The 23,644-nt window shown below is 37.2% G+C and overlaps 1 protein-coding gene across 9 annotated transcripts; it reads left to right on the plus strand.

Moving 5' to 3' along the window:
• Nucleotides 1–1,065: 1,065 nt before the first annotated feature.
• Nucleotides 1,066–22,311, plus strand: LOC105044326 (uncharacterized). 9 transcript variants are annotated; one of them, XM_073255245.1, is made up of 10 exons: nucleotides 1,066–1,247; nucleotides 1,331–1,556; nucleotides 9,467–9,863; nucleotides 9,952–10,092; nucleotides 10,177–10,333; nucleotides 11,540–11,687; nucleotides 12,031–12,186; nucleotides 13,128–13,242; nucleotides 15,127–15,259; nucleotides 21,713–22,311. In XM_073255245.1, exons 1-9 carry the CDS (start codon nucleotides 1,129–1,131, stop codon nucleotides 15,225–15,227), a joined length of 1,560 nt encoding a protein of 519 aa, XP_073111346.1. In that variant the 5' UTR covers nucleotides 1,066–1,128; the 3' UTR covers nucleotides 15,228–15,259; nucleotides 21,713–22,311. The 9 variants fall into 9 exon arrangements, 4 of the variants coding, with proteins under 4 accessions (XP_073111346.1, XP_073111347.1, XP_010920482.2 ...); XM_073255246.1 differs by lacking the exon at nucleotides 21,713–22,311 and adding an exon at nucleotides 15,486–15,570; XR_012140513.1 differs by lacking the exon at nucleotides 21,713–22,311 and adding an exon at nucleotides 15,486–15,570 and having other exon boundaries at nucleotides 1,067–1,247; nucleotides 13,128–14,730; nucleotides 15,127–15,382.
• Nucleotides 22,312–23,644: the final 1,333 nt, after the last annotated feature.

Below are 23,644 nucleotides of genomic sequence, written 5' to 3' on the forward strand. Positions count from 1 at the left end.
TTCTCCGTACATTCCCCTGCTTAAATCTCTGCTCTAAACCTTGCTCGTTCTCCTATTACACCGTCTTTAAGTGGACCAACGCCATTGCTCGAGTGTTATTATTCTTCGTTCATCTACCTTACATGGTGTGATAGCATATTTGTAATTATTTTATCTCTACTTCGCTGTTCTGATATATATATATATATATATATATATATATATATATATATATATATATGATTCTTCAATACTTTGAGCCATATGTAAGTAGAACTTTGTGCTGCTCTTCAGACATGAAACACATTGGTGTGGAATCCTACAGGAGTTTTAAGCAGGACTTGGACAGCTGCTGTGGAATTGATGGTTTGAGCTATAGCTCTTGTGACACCGTGCCTAGCTCGTCCAAACTCCAGTGCTAGATTGTTATTTGCTGAAATCTCCAAGCCATCCTCTCCAGAAGTAGTGTTGTCGGAAACGGTTTTTTACCCCTTTTTTTTTTTTTTTGAGAAAAGGTTATTTAGACATCAAACGCTTCTTTAATCCTGATAAGGTTCAAGTAGTCCACAATCAAACAGTTCCTTCTTTGAGTCCTCCTTTTTGATGCTTCACGATCTACTTAAATCTATTCCCTAGGCATCCGAATATCACTGTAAATATGAGGTAGAAGGAATTCGTTAAACATCTCAAACGTGATTTTCCTTTTAAAAAAAAAAGTATATGGTTGAACATCCTAAATAAAATGAAGCGAAGAAAATGAAAGCTATTTTGAATGTAAGAGGAGTTGTATAAAGATGTACGTAAAACAAAACATATCACTACATCAGCCGTTTAAAACGCTTCATTCAGTCTTTATCCAAAAAAAAAAAAAAAAGCTTCATTCAGTAATGATGAGTGGACATCTATAAGCCTCCTATCCTACACGTTATCACTTCAAATGAAATATTTAATGAATATATCTGTTCTTCCCAAAAATTTCTACAATCACTCACCTTTTTCTTCTGTCCTGCGGACCCACCTCCGTAGATATTTATCTATCAAGGATTCTGCAAGTCCCACGTACATACAACAGAACCTCTTATGAATATCCCCACCCCACACCCCCAAACCTCCCCCAAACCTCTCCTCTTTCTTCTCTCATGGTCCCGGATGGGCATCGGATCCATGGCTTGCTCTTATTCCAAGAGCAATCAAATCTTCTCCAACCCTAGTCCATTTAGGACACCAATTAACCGGCAAAGCGCAACAACGTACATCGACGTGAAGCAGTACGTACGTTCCCGTTCCCCCTGCATGTAACTTATCCACTCTCTATTGATCGTAGCTGGTTTATGAGCTCTTTCTTTGGCAGCCACTGCGTCTGCTCTATGATCAAGCTTCGTTGCGAGAATTTGACGGTCGTGACCCAGAGGAAGCTGTTCATAGCGAAGGCCAAAGCAAGCTCAGATGGTCCGCCGGAGACATCGAGTGCCAAAAGCACGGAAAAGAAGGGAACCATCGTTGGTGCAGTGTCGTTGATCGTCGGAACCAGCATTGGCTCGGGAATCCTTGCTCTCCCTCAGAGAACCTCTCCTGCTGTACTCTCTCTCTCTCTCTCTCTCTCTCTCTCTCTCTCATGGATAATAAGAATATTATAGTATTTTTTTCTGTTTTGCCGTTGGATTTGATTACTAATGTGGTCTAATTATCACTTAGCCAGATTTAATTTATTGGATCAACCACATGTAATGAATCAATTATAGTGAGCCCAATTAATTAAAGTAATCTATTCTTAATCAGACTAGATTGAAGTAAACTCTAATTCGGGATAGGAAAGATAAATACATGTATAAATATAGAGATGGTTTAATCTCTTTCTCTAACTCTCGCAAAAGGTATGAATGATTCCCCATCGATCATCCATATTAAAGGAGGAGGGTGAGGAGACAAAAGATCAGGTGCTCTATGAGTCATATCATCATTATATGGGATAGACAATGACGGTGGATCTTCTGCTACCGCTCCAGTGACAGCGACTGTCTGCCGTCCTCCCTATTTTCCTCTCCGATGGCCGAGGTGGATAGGGGCGGCCATTCGGCCGCTCATGCATCATGGAAGAGACCCTAATTAGGGTTTCTCACAAATAGAGATGAAGTTTTTTTTTTTGGATATTGGGTTCGGATCCTAACAGATCAAGATCCAAATTCATTCTTATTTAAGTTCCACCCATTATGGCTATCGGATTCAGATTTCAGATTTTGGATTTGATCCATTAAGACTCAGGATCATACCTGAATCCGATTTTATTCAACCAATTTTGCAAACAACACTCTGAAGAATATTTTACTACATTAAGGTCCATGTCGTTTTCTCACGGGCTTTGTTTTAAAACAATTGTTTTATAGAAAAGCCCCTTTTTTTTGTCTAATATTTATAGTTAAGTCTTCTATTGTTAAAGTTTTTGGTAAAGTCTTGCTTGTTTTTTATCTGATTTGAGTGATTTTTGAACCGTTAGACTCATGATGGTTTGAGAAATATTTTGATTGAGTTTTTCATGCATAATAAAATATTTAAATAATTTATAGATTATTTATTTGATAATTTCACTCACTATTACATTGTTTAAGTGTGTTTTCACATGTCCCAAAGGATTCGAAGCACTCTATAGATCTTGGGTAGCTGAGATATTGAGGGCTAATGATTTTCTCTCTTATTATAATTTAGAATTATATAAAAGTGTATCTGTTACAGTTGACTGTAATTAGATACAAAAATTGACAGCTATAGATCGATTAACTTGAATTGCATAAAGATAGAAAGTTCTACACTCAAAAATGAGAATAACCTTGAATTTTTGTAATTATAGTTAGTTAAACCATTGAAAATATAACTAATATGATGGATCACAGTTTAAACATAAATTATGTGTTCATGCCATATTATTGTTCTTACTTATATATTTCATATTATTATTGGTTATGAAAATTTTTATATTTGTGATTTATGTAATACATGCTTTAACATTGATTATTATGTTTAGATTTATGATTAAATTAGTTGTGACACTTATTATATACTATGATTTTTATGTAAAGATATTTTATAGTTATATAATAAGCGTTAGTAACAGAATTGTGTTTTGAAATCTACGTCATGATCGTAATTGTAAGCATGATCTTTTATTTATAGCTTTGACCTCTGTTTCACTCTCATTGTATCTATCTAATATTCCCACACTGAATGGATCTAATTATCCTGATTGGCACAAGCAGCTTTTCATTATTTTAAGATGCCTAGATTTAGATTTTGCTCTTCATAAGCCTCAGCCTAATCCACCAACTCTTACTGGTTCTTCAGATCAGAAGAAATTATATAAAAAGTTGAAGCATTCTAATAGATTGTCTCTCATGTTTATTAAGAGCTCCATAGCAAGAGATATTAGGGGATATATTCTTAATAACGAATTAGTCTCTGGGTATCTTTCCTCTATAAAACAACAGTTTACTAAATCAAATAAAGCCTTGGCTGGTATCCAAATAAACAAGTTAACCTCTATAAAATATGATGGAATTTCTGATGTACAAAAGCACATTATGGAAATGTATGATAGAGCTAAAAAAATTGAATGGCTTGATAATATCTAAAAATTTTTTGTCTAATTTGTTCTCAATTCTCTTCCATTATAGTTTATCTAATTTAAAATTTACTACAACATACATAAAAAATTATGGTCAATAAATGAACTTATCTTCAATATGTACAAGAGGAAGAGAGATTGAAACAGAAAGAGGTTCCAGTTATTCACATAATTTCAGAGGAGCATCCTAAAAGAAAAAAGGTGAAGAAAGAAAATAAAAGATTGAGCAATCTATCAAAAAATTTTTTCATAAATTGAAATATTTCTTCTGTAACAAGGAGGGATACATCAAGAAGAATAGTGAGAAAAAAAGAAAATAGTTTGAAAAGAAAGATATTCCCTTATCACTTGTTTATTTTGAAACCAATTTCATTGATGTTACTTCTAATACTTGGTGGATTGATATAGGTGCTGCAATTCATGTTTCTAATTTATTGCAAGAATTTCTTTCAAGTTAGAAGTCAAATGATAGAGCGCGATGGATCTTTATGAAAAATCTGATGAAGTCTAAGATCATTTCAGTCAGAACTTGCAGACTTATTATAGACATTGGATTCTAATTAAATTTACATGATGTCTTTATGTTTCTTCAGTATTTAGGAATTTAATTTCTTTAACAAAGCTTGATTTAGAAGGTTTTTCATTTACTTTTGTGAATTCAAGTTTTAGATTTATGAAAAATTTTATTTTGATTGGTACTGAAATATTATCCAATGGATTATATAAAATAAATTTGGATTCTTCTTTTGCACAATTTTTACTTATTTTGAATGTCAATGTTGGAATGAAACGTGGTATTATGAATGAGAGTTCTTCAATATTGTGCATTGACGATTGGATTATATATAAAAAAAAAGGATAACTAGATTGGTTAAGAAAAGTATTTTATCAAATTTAGATTTTAATAATTTTGGTATGTATATCGATTGTATTAAAAAAATAAATTAAAAATCATAAAAGACATGCCACTAGAAGCTAAGAACTCTTAGAATTGATGCACAGCGATATTTATGGCTATTTTTTATCTTATTTTGGAGGGCAAAGATATTTTATTATCTTTATTAATGATTTCTCATATTATAGTTATATTTTTTTGTTATATAAAAAGTCTGAAATTTTGAAAGCTTTTAAGATGTACAAAATTGAAGTAGAAAATTAATTGGATAGAAAATTTAAGATTATTAGATCTGATAAGAGTGGTGAATACTATGGTAGATATGATGAATCTGATCGTAATCTTGAATCTTTTGTAAAATTCTTTGAATTGCATGGTGTTATAGCATAGTATACTATACCAAAAAAATTTCAATAAAATAGTGTGGCTGAAAGGCATAGTCGCACCTTGATAGGCATCGTGAAGAGTATGATTAGTAATTCTTCGTTACCCTTGAATTTATGAGAAGAAGCCTTGAAAATTGCCATATATATCCTAAATCAAGTATCTAGGGTGGTCGTTCCTAAAACTCCTTTTGAGTTATGGACGGATAAAAAATCATGTTTAACGTATCTACATATTTGGGGTTGTCCTACAGAAGCTTGATTATATAATCTATAAAAAAAGAAATTCGATTCCAAAACTGTTAGTTATTATTTTATTGGATATATAGAAAGGTCAAAGATTTTTAAATTTTATTGTACATTGCACACCACTAGAATTGTTAAAACTAAAACTGCTAGGTTCATTGAGGATAGACTTGGACAGTGGGCCATGTCTAGCACGATATGTTTAACCCAACCCATTGACTCGGCCCAGCTAGTGGCCCAGGGGCTGGGCGATCGTGCCAAGCATAGCACGGCATGCGACCGGCATGGCCCATGGCCCGTTAGGCCCACCAACAACCATAAACAGTCATTTTTGTATTTTTACCATTTTACCCCCTCCCAATGACTAATTTTAGGGATTATTTGGGAAAGTGAAAATATGTACAATTTTATCCCCCCCCCCCCACCATAAAACCACTAGCTTTAAGGGTAATTTGGAGAAGTAAAAATATTTGAATTTTTATAAATACAATATCCGATGGGGACGACACAAACACTACTGATGATTAGTAAGATTTTTATTATTTATTTTTAATTCTTAATTTTTTATAATTATATCTTTTTATTTTTTAATTGTTAAGATGAGTCACCTCAATTTCTTTTCTCCCTTACTGTATTTTGGAGGTCAGGTTTAGCCCCCTCCCTCTTTTGTATCATTTTAATTTTTATTAGTAAACCGATAGGAGTCCACGCCAAACCCCCCACCGCTGATCCATTATAAGATGACTTTTTATTTTTATAAACAAAAAATTCAACATCCTCTCATCTTTTTTTATATTTACTCTCTAATCCATTTTTTACTTTATAAAAAAAATATTTTGTAAATTCAAAAAAATCATTACAGATCGTGCCTAGCATAGCCCATAATAGTTATAAACAGACTGTGCCAATCTTAAGGGACCGAGCTGGCACGCGGGCTGTGCCATGCTTGGTCCATGGGTCGTGCCAACCAAGGCCCTTATCGACTGTGCCAGGCGTAGGCCGTGGGCCACAAAACCTCCAGCCCAGCCCCCTTATATGGGCCGTGCTTGGCACGACCTGTTACTATAATAAGTGGGCGGTGCCTGGCACGATCTGCTTTGTGTAGGGTCGGGCCGTGTCATGGGTGGCTTGGTTCAGTGTCCATGTCTAATTGAGAATGGTGAAAACAGTGAGAGTGGTGAACCATATAATGCGATGTTAGAAAAAATAAGTGAATCTTTTCCTATTACAGTAACACCTAGAGATGTTTTACATGAATCTATTTAACTTGAGATTGTGGAATATCAATAGGTGGTGGATACATTATTTTCTGAACAGTCTGTAAATGAACCTGATTCGATTGAAAATAATCACAATAATGATACTGAACCTGGAGTATTATGGAGATCTACTAAAATTAAAAGATTAGCCATTCCAGATGGTTGTATTGTTTACTTACAAGAATATGATTATCATATTAGCATGAAGGATGATCCAGCCTCATTTTAGGATGCGATAAATAGCTATGATTCTGAACTTTGGTTAGATACCATGAAAGATAAGATAGAATCTATGAGTAAAAATCAAATATGAAAACTTGTCAAATTGCATGAAGGATCTAAGCATGTTGATTGTAAGTAGATTTTTAAAATCAAATGAAACTCTAAAAGCAATATCAAAAGATATAAGACTAGATTTGTAGCAAAGAAATTCACTCAAAAAGAGAGCATCGATTATTATGAAATTTTTTTTCTATTTCTGGAAAGGATTCATTTAGAATCATTATGGCATTGTAGCTTATTTTGACTTAGAACTATACCAAATGGATGTTAAGATTGCATCTTGAATGGATATTTAAAGGAAGAGATGTATATGGAACAACCTAAAGAATTTTTAGTGCAAGAAAATAAAGGGCTGGTATGTAAATTAAAGAAATTCATATATGGTCTTAAATAAGCTTCTAGGCAATGGTACTTAAAGTTTAATCATATCATTATTTTCTTCAGATTTAAGAAAAATATTGTTGATCAATGTATATATCTGAAGATGAGTGAGAGTAAGTTTATACTTTTGGTTCTATATATAGATGATATCTTACTAGCCAGCAGTGATTTGGATTTCTTGTATAAAACTAAAAGTTTTTTTTTTTGAATATTTTGACATGAAAGATATGAAAGATGCTCTTCTTATGTTCTTGGTATAGATATCTATCGTGATAGAAGAAAGAGATTGCTTAGTTTATCTCAGAGGAGTTACATTACTAAGATGTTAGAAAGATTTAGAACGTCGAGCTACTTATTAAGTAAAGTTTCAATTGTTAAGGATGATAAATTTAGTAAATTTCAATATCCTAGGAACGAGATTGAGAGAAATCAGATGAGAAATATATCCTATACATCCAAAATGGGTAGTCTAATGTATGCTAAGTATGTACTCGTTCTGATATTAGTTTTGACTTGAAAATACTTGGTAGATATTAGAGTGATCCAGGTATGGACCACTGGAAAGCTGCCAAGAAGATAATGCGCTATCTTCAAAGGACTAAAGACTACATCTCACTTATAGGATGACTATTAGTTAGAGGTGATAGATTATTCAGATGCAGATTATGTCGGTTGCCTCGATAGTAGGAAGTCCATAACAAATTATATTTTTCTGCTAGCTAATAGAGCAATTTCATGGAGGCATGCAAAACTGCGTATTGTTGCTTGCTCTACTATGGAAGCTGAATATATAAGCTGCTACAATGCTTCTTCACATGCTCTATGGCTGAAAAAATTTATCTCAGGGCTCGGAGTTATGGTTTCTATTTTCAAGCCACTGAAAATTTATTGTGGTAATTATGCTGCAGTTTCTTTCTCCAATAGTGGCAAGATCACCAATATAAATAAACACATTGATATTAAGTATCTTGCTATGAATGAGAGAATTAGTAGCCATCGGGTGTTTATTGATTTTATTGATACCGCTCGTATGATAGCTGATCCTTTGACTAAAGGTTCAGTGCTCAAAGTTTTCAAAGAGCATATAAAAATTATGGGCATCTATCATTCGGATATTTAGTTTGTAATAGATATTTATTTTGAGATCTCTTACTAACTTAATGACTACTATTACTTTTATTTAATTATTATTTATATACGTTATGGTTGACCTTTGTCTAAATTAAAGTAAACAAAAGTGTCATTCATATGATATAACAGAGGGATCATTATCATAAGCATTATGATTTTAATAGCCTATGTACTCTAGTATATAAGACTGGGTTAAGTAAGAATTGTTGATGTCATGATGCATGGAAGGGAGTATGTCAATTGAGATGTATAACCATCATGATTTGTATTAATATTTTTTGCTTAATCAAAATATAAAATTTTTTCAAGGAATAGATAATTGGGTAATTTTTTTTAAAAATGAGTGCACACTCGTTGGGTCATTTTCAAAAATTTTGATTCAGAATTGTTATTTTTGAAAATTGAAATATTTTATTTTTTAAAGTGAAATATTTTGGGAGATCAAAAAAAATTATTTTTAAGTGATAATATAATCTAAGTCGGAGAATGTTGGATTTGACTCCTATTGTGGTTTAATTATTACTTAGTCATGTTTAACTCATTGGGTCAACCACGTGTACTGGTTCAATTATAGTGAGGCCAGTTAATTAGAATGGTCTATTCCTAATTAGACTAGATTGAAGTCAACTCTAATTCGAGATAGTCTTACGATGGGAAAGACAAGTACAGGTATAAATATAAAGATAGTCTGATCTCTTTTTCTAACTCTCACGAAAGGTGTGAACGATTCGCATCGATCATCGACGTAAAAGAGGAGGGTGAGGAGAGAGAAGATCAGACGGTCCACAGATTACGTGATCATGTATTGGATAGACAATGACGCAAGATTTAATCTTCTGTGATTTTAGTTTTGCATGAACATAGGAGCATGATCTAGCATAATGGATTAAAATTGCTAACATTGCCATCCAGATCTGACAATTTAAGTAATTTAATTTGATGATATTCCTCCCCTAATATATCCAAAAAAATAAAAAATACGTTGAAAACAATTATGTGGGTATAAAAGATCCAGAAAGAGAAAAGTATCATTTTTGGAAACATTTTTTGAAACAAATCATGATTAGAGGTTTTCACAGACCTACAGAAACAAAATTGACAGGATTTAAAGCTCAGTCCAAGGCCAATAACGAATGAGATTGATCAAGAACCCTTTTTTTCTTGTTCCTTCGAGAAATGTATTCGATTGATCCTTGGATATCTTTGATTATAAACCTATACTGGTTTGTCAAGACGCGCCAAATAGCCTAATTTGCTCGGTGCCGTCAAATTGTGGGCAATATATACGATGCAGGGTTTCATTCCCAGTGCGGCATCCATGATCGTATGCTGGGTCTTTCTGGTGATCGAGGCCCTGCTGCTGGCCGAAACGAACATCCAACTGAGGAAGAAGGAGAGGAAAGATGAGGAGGGGCGAGGGGGTGATCTGGAGGTCCTGTCTCTTAGGACGATGGCCCAAGACACGCTGGGAGAGTGGGGAGGGAACTTGGCCACCATCACCTACCTTTTCTTGGCTTATACCTCCATGGTGGCCTACACGTCCAAATCAGGGGAAGTCCTTTCTCGCGTGGTCGACCTCCCTCCTTCCATCTCAGGAAACCTTTTCACTCTCCTCATGGCACTCCTCATATTGCTCGGGGGGACTCGCATAACGGATCAAGTAAATCGTTGGTTGACAGCTTCCATGATAGGTTAACGCTTTTTTTTTTTTTTTTTGTTTCTTTTTTCCCGAGAAAGATCTATTCATTCATTCTTATGTTTCAAGGCACACGTTTGCAGGTTTATTGGTGACTATTGAGGTTGTGGCCATCTCGTTTGGTGGTGGATCATATCCAATTATGGAGATATCCAACTGGGAAAAGGTTCCACCAACAATCCCGGTGATCATCTTCTCACTCGTGTATCATGACATCGCACCTGGTAACTAAGAATGGTTTAAACATGCAATAGCTAGTGACCGCAGTCAGTACGTACATGAGCCAATGGTGACTTTTGATTCCACAGTTATTTGTGCATATCTTGGTGGTGATCTTCCACGAGTGAGGTTCTCAATAATATTAGGCAGTCTTGTGCCATTGCTCGCTTTACTTGTTTGGGATGATATTGCGCTCAGCCTCTCCTCCCATTTTGATGGTGCTGACCCCGTGGACTTGCTTACAAGGTACCAACCATTTTTCTCCATTTGTGGTCGTTAATGAGATCCACAGATTGCATGGAAAACCAAAGAATGATCTGGACCACTTTTGCATAGCTTATTATCTCATAAGAAAATATTTATCAGAACACATTAGACTTTACAGCCATCACAAATCTTAACGGAGGCAGCAATTCACTCAGACAAAAGCTACAGCAGAAAAATAAAAAGTCACCAAAAAGATGTCCAATTGAGTGAAAGTCATGTTGAGGCAGCCGATAGGCTCGACCTTGATTCTTTATTGATTAATAACAAGTTTATAATGATTCAGACCAGGACTTACCTTACAAAAAATTCATGGCCTATTCAAATTACAGAGCATGCAACTCAAGTAAATTTTATTTCCCATGCTTCCATATTATATCGTTATTAGAATAAAAATATTATACGTGAAAAATATAAATTTCTACTAAACTACCTTTGTGTGTTCGAAATATTATCCTCCCTTAGAGGTATGGTAGTCATTATTTATGTCAGGTAGTTAGGTATTTTCCTAACTTGTTATTCTTGATGTCATTAAATAATATGCTCTTGAATTTGATGAGATAGTTTTAATTTAGTCAACTGTTTTTTAGGTGAATACTTCTATGTAGGAAAGTATTTAAACATCTGGTTGTTGATTAAAAACACATCCAACTTTAATCATCAAAAAGTTCAGCTGGCATGAAGGATTGAAACGAGTATGTCAGGTCATGAGCTATATTTAAGCTTCTACTTATTGACAGATATCTAAAACTTATAATTTGTCTTACTAATTTTAACTTTTTTCATCTATTCTGTCTTTGGTATTAGGTTTCTTTTCCTTATTCAGAAAAGTGCAACTTGTCTGAGGTTCTACGTGGGCTTGCTTGAATCAAAAATTACTAGGGAGCTCACTCGAGCATGGCTTCAAGTTCCATGCTCTAGTCTAGTATTGCATAAAATATTTAGTAACTTATCCTAAAACTTAACATGATCTAATTGCTATGTTTTCAATGCATAAGATATTTATATGCTGCATCGGTAGCTAGGAAAAAGCAAAAAATGAGATTTCAACGTTCTAGAATGCACAAATTTTATCCACAACTAGAGCAATTCACCACTATGTATGTAATTTGAAAAGCTACATGTAGTTGATTTCTATTTCTTTGGTGCTTGATACTTAAAGATGCTAAAAGTGATAAATTGTTTTAGTGGAAAATGGAGCAGCATGTTGCCTATGGTAGAGACATTCTCACTTCTTGCAGTTGGGACGTCACTAATTGGCACTCTCCTTGGATTCACTCAATTCTTTATCGAGCAACTCATCGATCTCTCTGTTTTCACTTCAGCTCAAACAAAAGTAAGTTGAACGTTCCTCTTTTTTTCTGGCCAAACTATGAATTGACTGGCTGGAACTTTAAAAACAGTAGCAATTAAACTCAAAGGCATCATAAGATTACAAACACTGGTTGCTAAATCATCCAAATGACCTCTTTTATGTTTATAATGTTTTGCATGTATCCCATATACTGTTGTTCTGTTGATTTCACAAGCAAATTCTCGTTCCTGTGCTTTTGCCTATTCATTTCTAGAGAAATGTTATACCATGGTTTCAAGCTTGTAAACAACATTCAGAGTGACCTTAAAAGATTTTGCACTTATAGCTCTTCTTTGATGAAGTTTGTTGGCATTGATGGTGTTAGGATGAGCTAAAAGCTGCTAAGACTGGAAATTGTAACGCAAGAAGATGGTGGGAGAACAGCAAGCTTAGTCTTTTGGCAACCTCACTAGTGATTTTCCCATCAATGCTCATCTCCATAATAGTGCCAGATGCATTTTCAGTAGCGACTGATATTGCAGTAAGTGCTCTATAAGTACCATTTGTGAAGCAATTTAATTTTATAGCCTATATGAATTCTTAAACTTGCAATAAGGATTAATCTTTATTTTTTTGATAAAGAAGGATTAATCATTTTCAGTAGCGACTGACATTGCAGTAAGTGTTCAGGAAGTACCATTGGTGAAGCAATTTAATTTGGTCACCTATGTGAATTCTTAAACTTGCGATAAGCATTAATCTCACCCAAACTTACATTCATTATCAACATTATACATGTTTTGATTCCTTGCCGTTTGATATTTTTACCTTCAATATGTTAGGCATATCCTTCATAAAATTCTTACTGTATAGTTCCTGTTCACTACAATGCCATAGCATGTATCAAGAATGAAGCACAATCCCTATTTTTTATGTTTTGTATATCGAACTGATATCAGTAATTTCCATGTAAGTGACTAAGTGCATAGTTTTTCTAATAACTAAGAGTTCCTTCTCCATCAGGAATCTTTCATCCGATAGAACAACTGCTATTTTGCATGGTTAAGAATTTTGAAGTGTCAGATCTTTTGATTGTATGCTTTTCAAAATTAAAAGGGGAAAAAATCATCTATGATTAAAAAAAAGGGGCCTTCATAATTAGATAAAAGTCAATGAATGTAATCTCCACAGGCTGTGGATAAAATTTAAGATCAACAGAAACTAACTAGTGCAGCTCTAGAACGATATGGCACGCACATGGATCTGATAGTATCATCAGTTTTGACACATTTAATGAAATGACTAGATGTTATAATGTTTGTCTCCTCTTTTATGATTGCATAAGTCATTACGAGTTTAGTTCAATAACTGTTTTGCATAATTTGTTGTATGCTTTGCATTGGTTTATCTTTGTGAAAGTTGTCACTCGACATATATCATTTTATTGTTTTTTTAACAATATCATAATTTATTGCATCCAAGGGTGGTTATTGCATGATAATATTGTATGGAGTCCTTCCACCAACAATGGCATGGGCGATGCATTTTGGATTATCTGATGGTGATGCTGACCTCCATGAAGATAAAAGTTTCAAAGGTGATTATGGACAGATGATACTATCTAATGCTAAGCCTCTATTAGTTGGAGTAGGATTATTTTCTTGTGGGTTAGTGGTAGAGCAAATCTTGTTAGATCTAACAATCTAAACTTGATTCTAATCTTTTCAAACACTAAACAAATCAAATATAATAATATTTAGAAAGAGTAATGTGTATATCGATGCAATGAATATATTTATAAGCATTGCTTATCTGATGGAATTATATGTAATTTTACCTTCAGTCAGAAGATTGTTAATGTTTTTGAGCAAGTATGTTTTGAAATATCAATCTAGTTGTCAGCCTTTCAAACATATTTGTCAGGATATTATATTTTATGATTATTGTACCATTACAACATACGGTTTAGAACAGAATATGTTCTATGACCGTGGGTTTTTCTTAATAAATTTTTTATCTTCAATGCTTGGATAAGTTAGATAGATTCCTGTAGTTATTTTATGAATCTCTAAATATGTGTGTGTGTGTGTGTGTGTGTAGAGACAAACACACGCCCATTAAAATAGAAACTCTGTTAATAACGCTCTTCATACAGCTCTTTATTTCGATGATAAATAGGACTCTTATTTAATATGATTCTTTACCAAAATAGAATGATATAATATTATTAATAAAGAGCTTATTAGCTTGTTAAACAGTATTAAATAAAGAACTTTTTATTGGTACAATAAAGAACTTTTTATTGGTACTACTAAATAAAATATAAATCAATCACATTGTTAATAACTATATTTGCTTAATGTATACTAATATTAATGAAAATATTTTTCATTAGCACTGTATCCTATCCATATCTCACGAGAGTCATTATATTATACTAATATTTTATTAATTTTATGATATTTTTTTGATTATTATCGTACTTAAAAGTGACATGTGCAACCGCTAATGACCTCACTGTACTGCATTTAAAACTCCCTTGGATGCAATATTTTATCTTTCTTATTATATGCAAGTTAAATCACAATTTTATTTTTATTAAAATATATTAGTTTATTATATCGATATACATATAATATTAGAATTTTTTATAGTAATAGTATATCATGATATTAAATCAATGACTTATTTTTGAAAATAAATATGGTCTAATATTATTTATATTATATTCTATTTATATTATTTATTTTATTATATTTATTTTATATTTTGATAATAATTGAAGAGAGGAGAAAAAAAGTGTATCCTATGCATCAGGTAAATTATATACTAGTTGCTATTATTTTTCGATCCTATGTTGCACCATACTATATAAGTAAGCATAGTATATAAAGTCAACAGGCTATTAAAATTATTTTATAACCCCCAAATGGATGGATAATGTTCTTCAGTCACTGGGTTTGGTCACATTCATTATCAACTTGAAACCAGGTCAAAAGCAAAAGAAATGTTATGGCGTGTTATCATGAAATACCTCAGGCCAGCAAACTATCATCGTGATTGCCGACTCAAGCATCGAGCTAAGGTATGTGGAGCTGAACTATTTGCACCCAGTCTGCTGTGCGATCTGTCTATCTTATGAACTTTCTCCATTACCTCGGCCTACTAGTTTCCTGACGCGTGCAGTAGCTTTCCACCCTGAGTAGATAAGTTCGGATGTAATCGACTCCCTATATCTCGTGGAAGTAAATAAGAACTAGAATTTCTCATCCACTAACGGCACGTCCAACAATCCGACAATTTCAGAACCGCGTTTTCATGATTGTTAGGCCATATTCTCTACAAATAATTAAAGGAAGATCGAGATAGATGATCTATCTCAGAGAATCAGTTGTCGTTTTTATTATTCTCTGATTTCTGATTTGAGCATCGGAGGATTCTCGTCGAAGCGAAAATTTTTGATCTTGACTTTGTTTTACAGGTCACTCTAGCACCAGTGCGCAAGGTCCAGTTGCTCGTTTTTCGATCTCAACCAAAACAAGCAGCAACAAGAAGCTAAAAGGAGAACCGTTGTGTAGCTAAGTTGGATTTGAACAAGGACAAGCATCATGCAGGTAGGTGTGCTCCAAAACCAAAACAAAAGATATGAAAACCCAAATTAGACTTGGACTAATCAAGTTGGACCCATTTGCTAGTCTAGAAGAGACTGGCAGGGAAGGAAGCCAGCTTGTTCGAAGGTATGGCTGATGCTTATGAATCTGGGCACTTGCCCTAGCAGCAATAGCCCTCTACTTACCAACCAAAACCTTTGGATTCAATATCTGAATGATGTATTTTCAGGAATCTGGACCTGCATACTTGTAGTGCTGATGGATCTCCTTCCCTTTCTCTCTAAAGATATGAAAAGAAAACCTCTCGAGAACAAGCTAGATCAGTCTTCTATACTTCCATACCAAACATATTAGTCTAATAGGCTAAAACAGGGGAAGAATTCTTGCTCACCAGGGATGGCAGACTAGTTGCATTTTTGCGTGACATACTGTCCTCCTCCACTTTAACACCAGCTCACAGAATTCAATCTCCACACTGGTCCCATGACATGCAACATCAACACATTTTAACACCCAATGTACAACTTAATGTTGAATCCTGTCCATAGGCAAGCTTCTAGTGCACTGTTCCATTCCCTCTGTGTTGAAAGTAGAGAGAAGAAGAAGAATTTTTATTTTTTATCTATTGTATAGGGTGTAGTAGTCTCCATTATAGATAATAATTTTGTCTTTTACAAAAAAATATCACAGCTCATAGCCACCTTAACTATCCTTAATTAGAGTAGCTAATTAGAAAAATATATTACAGCTCATAGTCACCATCCCTAATTAGAGTATCTAAAATTAAGGAAACACAATCTATTTTCCAACACTCCCCCTCAAGATGGGACGAAGATATCATGGAGTTTCATCTTGTTACAGATAAATATAAAAACTGAAGTGCTAAGCCTTTTCGTATGAATATCAACTAGTTGTTCGAAGGATTTGATAAATGAAAGGCAGATAATATGCTGATATAGCTTTTCTTTTAATAAAATATTGATCAATCTCAATATGCTTCATCTGATCATGCTAAACAGGATTATTAGCAATATTAATGGATGTCTTATTATCACAGAAGAGAGTCATAGGAGAAGTCCGAAAAAAATGCAACTCAGTCAGTAGGGCTGGAAGTGGGCTCGGGCCGGCCCGAGGCCCATCGGGCCAGATCGGCTTCGGGCCAGGCTTCGGTCTCGGCTCAAAACTATTTGGGCTGGGCTCGGGCCCAAAAAACTAGGCCCGATTTACTTTCGGGTCGGGCTCGGGCAGACCTTTGGCCCGGCCCGGGCCCAAGCCCGAATCAAGCCCGATATTTCTTTCGCCCTCCAGCCCCTCCTCCACCTTTGCCTGGACTCTGGTACAATCAAATCAGAATTGATGGAGTGGGAAGTCTTCCTCTTGATCGGAGGGAGCCGCTGTCGGAAAAAGACGACGCACCGATTCCGGAGGTGGAGGCGGTGGCGGACTTGGCTGCAGGAGATGGCGGCTGCGGTGGAGGGGAGTCGAAGGCATTGATGGTGGCGGAGCTCTTCGATCATCAGCCCTAAAGGTCCCAATCTCGGAGCACTTTGTCTGAATCCTCCCGGAAGGGGTTCGAAAAGACGATCCACTTCAGATTGCTGGCGATCCGCGACAGATCCGTCGGACGGTGTCTCAGATGGGCTTCGTCAGCATGTTGGGCGGCGATTCGAAGTCGTCAGCCGCGATGCCGCTGTAGGAGCTCTCGACGAAGGGGATGCTCGGCGGCACGATAGTGGGAGCCTTCTGGTAGGCGGCGTTCTCCGGTACTCCTCCATTCCCCCCGCCGACCTCCCCCTTCCGCTCCTCCCTCCTCTCCTTTGCCTCCGACTGTCCCCTCCCCTGCTCATCCCCTTTCTCCGCAAGGATGGCAACAGTCTCACCTAGGCCCGATTGGGTTCGGACCTTACACCTTATACCAATTTGGAATCGGGTCAGTCTAATTGGGTTCAGGCCGGTCTCGGGCCCAGGCTCGGGCTTGTATTTTTTCAAAAAAATCAGGCCTAGGCCCGTCCTGAAGCTCGAAATATTTTTTCGTGCAGGGCTCAGGCCGAGGTAGAACTCGGCCCGGCCCAGCCCAGTTCCAGCCCTATTAGTCAGGAGTTGTTTTAAATATATAACTTCACAGACTCCTTGAGCTAAGGCTCGATATTCAGCTTCAGTACTAGAACGAGTAACCACATCCTACTTTTTGCTGCACCATATCACAAGATTACAACCTAAGAAAGTACAATAACCTGAGGTAGACTTTCTATCACCCAAAGCTCCAGTCCAGTCAGCATCAGTATATCCCTCGATCTTAAGGTGTCCATGATGAGAAATCAGAAGATCACGTCCAGGACACCCTTTAAGATAACGCACAATTCGATAGGCAGCTTCCTGATGTCTCTTACGAGGATCATGCATATACTGACTTACGACACTAGCAACAAAGATGATGTCAGGACGAGTATGAGAAAGATAAATCAGTCGTCCCAATAGGCATTGATACCTCTCCCGATCAACTGGAGTACCACCATTTGCCATAAGATGATGGTTCTGCTCAATGAGAGGAGCCGCAGGTCTACAACCCAATATGCCTGTTTCTGTTAGTAAGTCAAGCACATACTTTTGCTGAGAAAGAAAAATATCATGAGATGATCTAGCAACTTCAATCCCAAGAAAGTATCTCAAAGGATTAAGATTCTTGACTTTAAATGATTGAGCTAAATGAGTCTTTAGACAATTAATCTCTGGAAGATCATCATCCGTCAGAATTATATCATTAACGTATACTATTAAAATTGCAACTTTCCCACTGTTATGTTGAAAAAATATGGTATGATCAACAGTACTTTGCTGATAATCCATTTCTAGTACTGCACGTCGGAACCGATCAAACCAAGCCCGAGGTGACTGTTTCAAGCCATATAGTGAGCGATGTAGCCGACACACCTTTCCAGCAGTTGCAGCACTAGAGAAACCTAGAGAAATTTTCATGTACATCTCCTCCTGAAGATCCCTATGTAAAAAGGTGTTCTTAACATCTAATTGAAAAAGACACCTGTCAAGATTAGCAGCACAAGAAATACGGGTCCTCACAGAGTTAATCTTTGCAACTGGAGCAAAAGTTTCATCATAGTCTATTCCATATATCTGAATATAACCTTTTGCTATCAGTCGTGCTTTATAGTGATCAACAGTCCCTTCTGGAGTTTGTTTCGTTGTAAAAATCCATCTGCAGCCAACAGCTTGTTTTTCAGCAGGTAATGGAACAAGCTCCCATGTATTATTCTTGGCCAAGGTTTTCATCTCCTCAAGCATTGCCTCCTTCCATTTTGGATCTACTATAGCATCCTTCCAGTGCGAGGGAACAGAGATAGAAGTCAGAGATGCAATAAAAGATCTATATGAAGGTGAAAGAGACTCATAGGAAACAAAATTAGTAATATCATGATGATAACAAGAAGGAATAATATGTGGACGAGAAGCTTTTTTATGAGTAATAAAAAGATGTAAATTACTTAAAGGAATGTTACCGTCATTATTATTGGAGGAGGAAGATATCTGAGCCGACTCTAAAGGAGACTATTGGGTAAAGGAGAATGCATATCAGGCTCTATAATAGGCTCTGTAATAAATGGAGAAGACTGCTGCTCTCCCTATCAATTAGAACTACTATCTACAGAATTACTATCTGATTGCTCCTTCTCTTTAGACCCCCTCACGATTGCTGAAATCAGACGAAACACTGAGAGAAGAGAAAGTCAGATACCATAGTAGGTTGATTGATGGGCACATCCATAGGATCACTGCTAAAGAATGCCTCAGACTCTCGGAATGTCACATCCATACTGACCAACATACGTCACTCGGAAGGGTAATAGCATTTATATCCTTTCTGAGTAACAATAGCCAACAAAAATACATTTGAGAGCCCAAGGATCAAGTTTACCAATCATAGATCGATGATCTCGGACAAAACACACACATCCAAATATCCGAAGATGTATAATAAAAGAAGGTACTCCTTGTAGGCACTCAAGTGGCATGCGATATTCTAAAGCTCGGAGAAACATCCGGTTAATAAGATAAGCTGCAGTAAGAACTGCCTCACCCCAAAGGTACTTAGGAACTCTCATAGTGAAAGACAAAGATCGAGCTACTTCCAATAAATATCAATTTTTACGTTCAGCCACATCATTCTGAGCAGGCGTATCAACATATGTAGTTTGATGGACAATCCCATGAGCAGCTAAATAGTCACAAAATTTTCTATTCATGTACTCAGTGCCATTGTTAGATCTCAGAGTTTTGATTGTGGCATTAAATTGAGTATTTACAAACTTGTGGAACTCCTTAAAACACCTGAAAACCTCATCCTTCATCTTTAGCAGATAAACCCAGATCACTCTACTATGACAGTCAATAAATGTAATAAAGTACTGATGTTCAAAAAGAGAAATAGTACTACACGGTCCCCACACATCAGAGTGAATAACATCAAAGATCTTAATACTTCGAGTGCCAGAAATAGGATAAATAGTTCGTGTGTGTTTAGCAAACTCACATGCATCACAAACCAATTTATGCTTGTCATAAATTTTATATAAACTAAAAGAGTCTTGCTAACACAGAGAAAAATAGATGCCCAAGCCTACGATGTTGTAACTAGAGTTCATGCACAGCATTCTCAGAAGAAGATACAATCAAGCCAGTTTTCAAATTACCTTTCTATCCTCTTCCAGTCAGATAATAGAGCCCATCATGCATTCTACCATACCCAATCATCTCCCCTATTGTCAAAACACAATAGGTAGGAAAAAATGTTACTTTGCAATTTAAAGCAACTGTAATGGAGCTTATAGAGAGGAGATTAGTGGAAAAATTAGGAACATGTAAAACTGAGGACAATGTTATGGTCGGTGTACAGTTGACAGATTCTTTTCCTGATACGGTGGAAAAGAATCCATCAACTATACGTACTTTATTTCGACCAGAGTAAGGTGAATATGACATGAAAGATTTGGATTGTCCTGTCACGTGACTAGTAGCTCCTGAGTTTAGAATCCAATATTGAGAAGTATCTAAAGCAGTAAGTGCACTACTACTATCAAAAGTGTAATAATTAGTTTGTGCAAAATAAGAATGAAAAATAGAAGAAAGACTGGAAGAATCACTAAGCAAACTCGTAGCAAATGAAGAGATAGTGCTAGAAGAAGTGTTCAGCTTGGTCAGAATGTGACGTAAGGTCTGTAGTTCCTCCATAGACAAAGAACCTCCAGCATCAGTCGTTGGAGTAGCAGAAGTAGACAAAATCATAATAGACAGAGGAGTTGTAACAGATGAAGTAGCATCGTGGATATCAGAAAAATTAGCTTGACCATGACCGATTGCTCCTCCAGAGCGCCCACCTCCTTGCCGGCCTCCTCTACCACGTCCCTAGTCAGATGAAGGACGATCATGTAACTACCAACATATATCATGGATGTGCCTCGATTTGTTGCAATAGGAGGATATCCATGTATCTCGATCACCTCTACTATACGATTGCGATTGTGGCTAAGCGATCATCGCAAAATGGACTATATCAATAGAGGAGGCAATCATCAAACGTCGACAAGTTTCCTCACTTAAAATTAGTGAGAAGACTTGATTGAGAGAAGGCAGATCAGAATTTGACCCAAAATTTAAACTCTAATTGGGTCGAATTCTTCATTGAGGCCGGCAAGAAAATTAAAGATTCGCTCCACATCTGTAAATTTTTTGAATTCAGCAGCATCAGTAGCACAACTGATTTTAAAGGGACGATAAAAATTCAGCTCTAACCATAAATGTTAAAGTTCTGCCATATAAATGGTGACAGAAAGTTCGCCCTGCCTGAGTGTACGTACTTACGTTTGAGCTCAAAAGTTTGAGTTGTGTTACCCTACTGGAAATAAGTTCGGGTAACAGTCTCCCAAATTTCTTGAGCGGCTTCAAAGAATAACATGCCTTGAGCAACTAAGAGCACCATGGAGTTGATTAGCCAGGCCATCACAAGCGAGTTCTCCGACTCCCACTGTACAAAAGCAGTATCTCCTGTTGGTGGCTGTGGTTTAGCCCCGGTGAGGAAACCTTCCAAACTGTGGGCTTTGATGAACAGCTGTACATTTTTGACCCACGAAAGATAAGTGAAAGGTCCATCCAATCGAACAGAACTGATTTGAAAAGAAGGATTATCCATTTCAAATCGAGAGGTAGAGATACGAGTCACCACCTTACTTATTGCTTTCTCCAACTCCTCCTTAGTGAAACCGTCTGACATCTTCAAAAGAGCTCAAGAAAAAGATCACTGAATGATAATAATCTTTTTTTTTTTTTTTTTTTTTTTTTGCTTTTTTTTTTGTTTTTTTTTTGGAAAAAAGAATCAATGGAAGAGGAAAGAGCTGACCTTTCCTCTTTCATGGACTAATTCCATGGGTGGTGGATGGGGAACAGGGTGGTGTTGGGGCGGCGGTAGCGGTGTGGATAGAGGTAGCGGCGGCGGTAGAGATGGCAGCGATGGCAGCGGCAGTGTGCACAAAGATGCGGCGTAGGAGATGGCGTGCACAGAGATAGGACGTGTATGGAGATGTCAGCGTGCACGGAGATAGCGGTGGCAGCGGCGGCGTGCACGGATGATGCTCGGGTGTTGAATCGAAGTGGCGACAGCATGCACGGAGGTGGAAACGGCGTGATCGGAGGGGCGGATGATGGCATGTACAGCGGCGGAGGGGAACGGGCGCCGGATGATGCTCGGGTGCTGAATCGAAGCGGTGGCGACGTGCATGGAGATGGAGACGGCGTGATCGGAGGGGTGGATGATGCGCGGGTGCTGAGGTGGTGCCAGGAACAGGCGGATGGGTGGATAGAATGGGCGGGTATTGAGAACAATCGGATGCCAGGGTGGTGCCGAGGTGGTGAGATGAGGAATGGTGAGAAAGATAGGGAGAGAAGAAAAAAATTAAAAATCTAAAAAAAGATTCATGGATCAGAACCTGGGTGCGCTGGTACCATATTGAAAGTAGAGAGAAGAAGAAGAATTTTTATTTTTCATATATTATATGGAGTAGAGTAGTTTCCATTATATACAATAATTTTATCTTTTACAAAAAAATATCACAGCTCATAGCTACTTTAACTATCTTTAATTAGAATAGCTAATTAGAAAAATATATTATAGTCCATAATCATCATTTCTAATTAGAATATCTAATTAGAGAAACATAATCTATTTTTCAACATTCTGTGATGCTGAATCATCAGTGCTTTGCGATTGATCGCAGGGGACCTGCATGAACTTTTGATAGGTAACATTCTACTAATATAAATTTTATTAATAAAAAAAAAAACAAGACTTTGCATAGAGCCGAACACCATAAAGATACCCAAGAAAAAAAATGAGGACACGATAGTCAATGTAGGAGTGAAGTGCTATGCAACAAGTTCAAAACAACCCACGTACATTTGAGTTAATGATCCTAAAACTCAATATATCCTAATAAAACTGGGACTCACGGTGTAGTCATACGTAAGCAAAAATATAATCTAATTTAATCTAATATATAATATAAATGGAGGCACCACATGGGTGGAGCTCCGTTTAATGCGTGGTTCAAGGAAAGGAGAAGAAGCGCATGCAGAAAAAAAAAAAAAAAAAAAACATCACCAAATTTCCTGTTGGTTCATTCGTTCGAGCGTATGCGTCGACGAGGACGTTGCGGATGTCGGCATCGAGGCCGCGGGCGCGAGCATAGTCTTGGACGGCGACGCCATTGCGGAGGGAGCCGAGCTGGGCGCAAGCGGAGAGGACAGCGACGATGGTGCCATCATTGGGGGTGGAGTGGGAGGGATCGGGAGAGGAAGAGAGGTGGCGGAAGAGGACGAGGGCGTCGGACGATCGGTCGGAGAGGGCGAGGCCTAAGTTGAGGACGTTCCAGATGGCGATATCGGGGAGGGGCATCTCGGAGAAGATCTGATGGGCGGAGGGGAGGTCGGGGGCCTTAGCATAGGCGTCGAGGAGGGTGGTGGCGAGGCGGACACCGACGGTGAGGCTGAGGTGGAGGAGGGTAAGGGCGTTGGGGCGAGGGGGGAGAGGGGGAGCATCTCACGGGCGAAGAGGAGGAGGGCAGAGGCAGGGTCGGGGCCGACGGTGAGGCCGCGAATGGCAGCGTTTCAGTCGTTGCTGGTTGCGGCGGAGAACTTGAGGTTACAAATCTCTGGCATCCGATTGTTGGTCCACCGGTGAACCGACGGCATCGCGAAGCGGCCGGAGAGGGGGCTGAGGAGAGAGACAAGAAGGAGCTTCCCGGTGGCAAGGTGGTCTCAAAAAGGAGCGGTCATCTGTTGGTGGGCTTCCAAACTATTAAATATAATAATTTGAAAAAAATA

The sequence above is a fragment of the Elaeis guineensis genome, chromosome 4 (assembly GCF_000442705.2).
Source record: "Elaeis guineensis isolate ETL-2024a chromosome 4, EG11, whole genome shotgun sequence".
Classification (NCBI taxonomy): Eukaryota; Viridiplantae; Streptophyta; class Magnoliopsida; order Arecales; family Arecaceae; genus Elaeis; species Elaeis guineensis.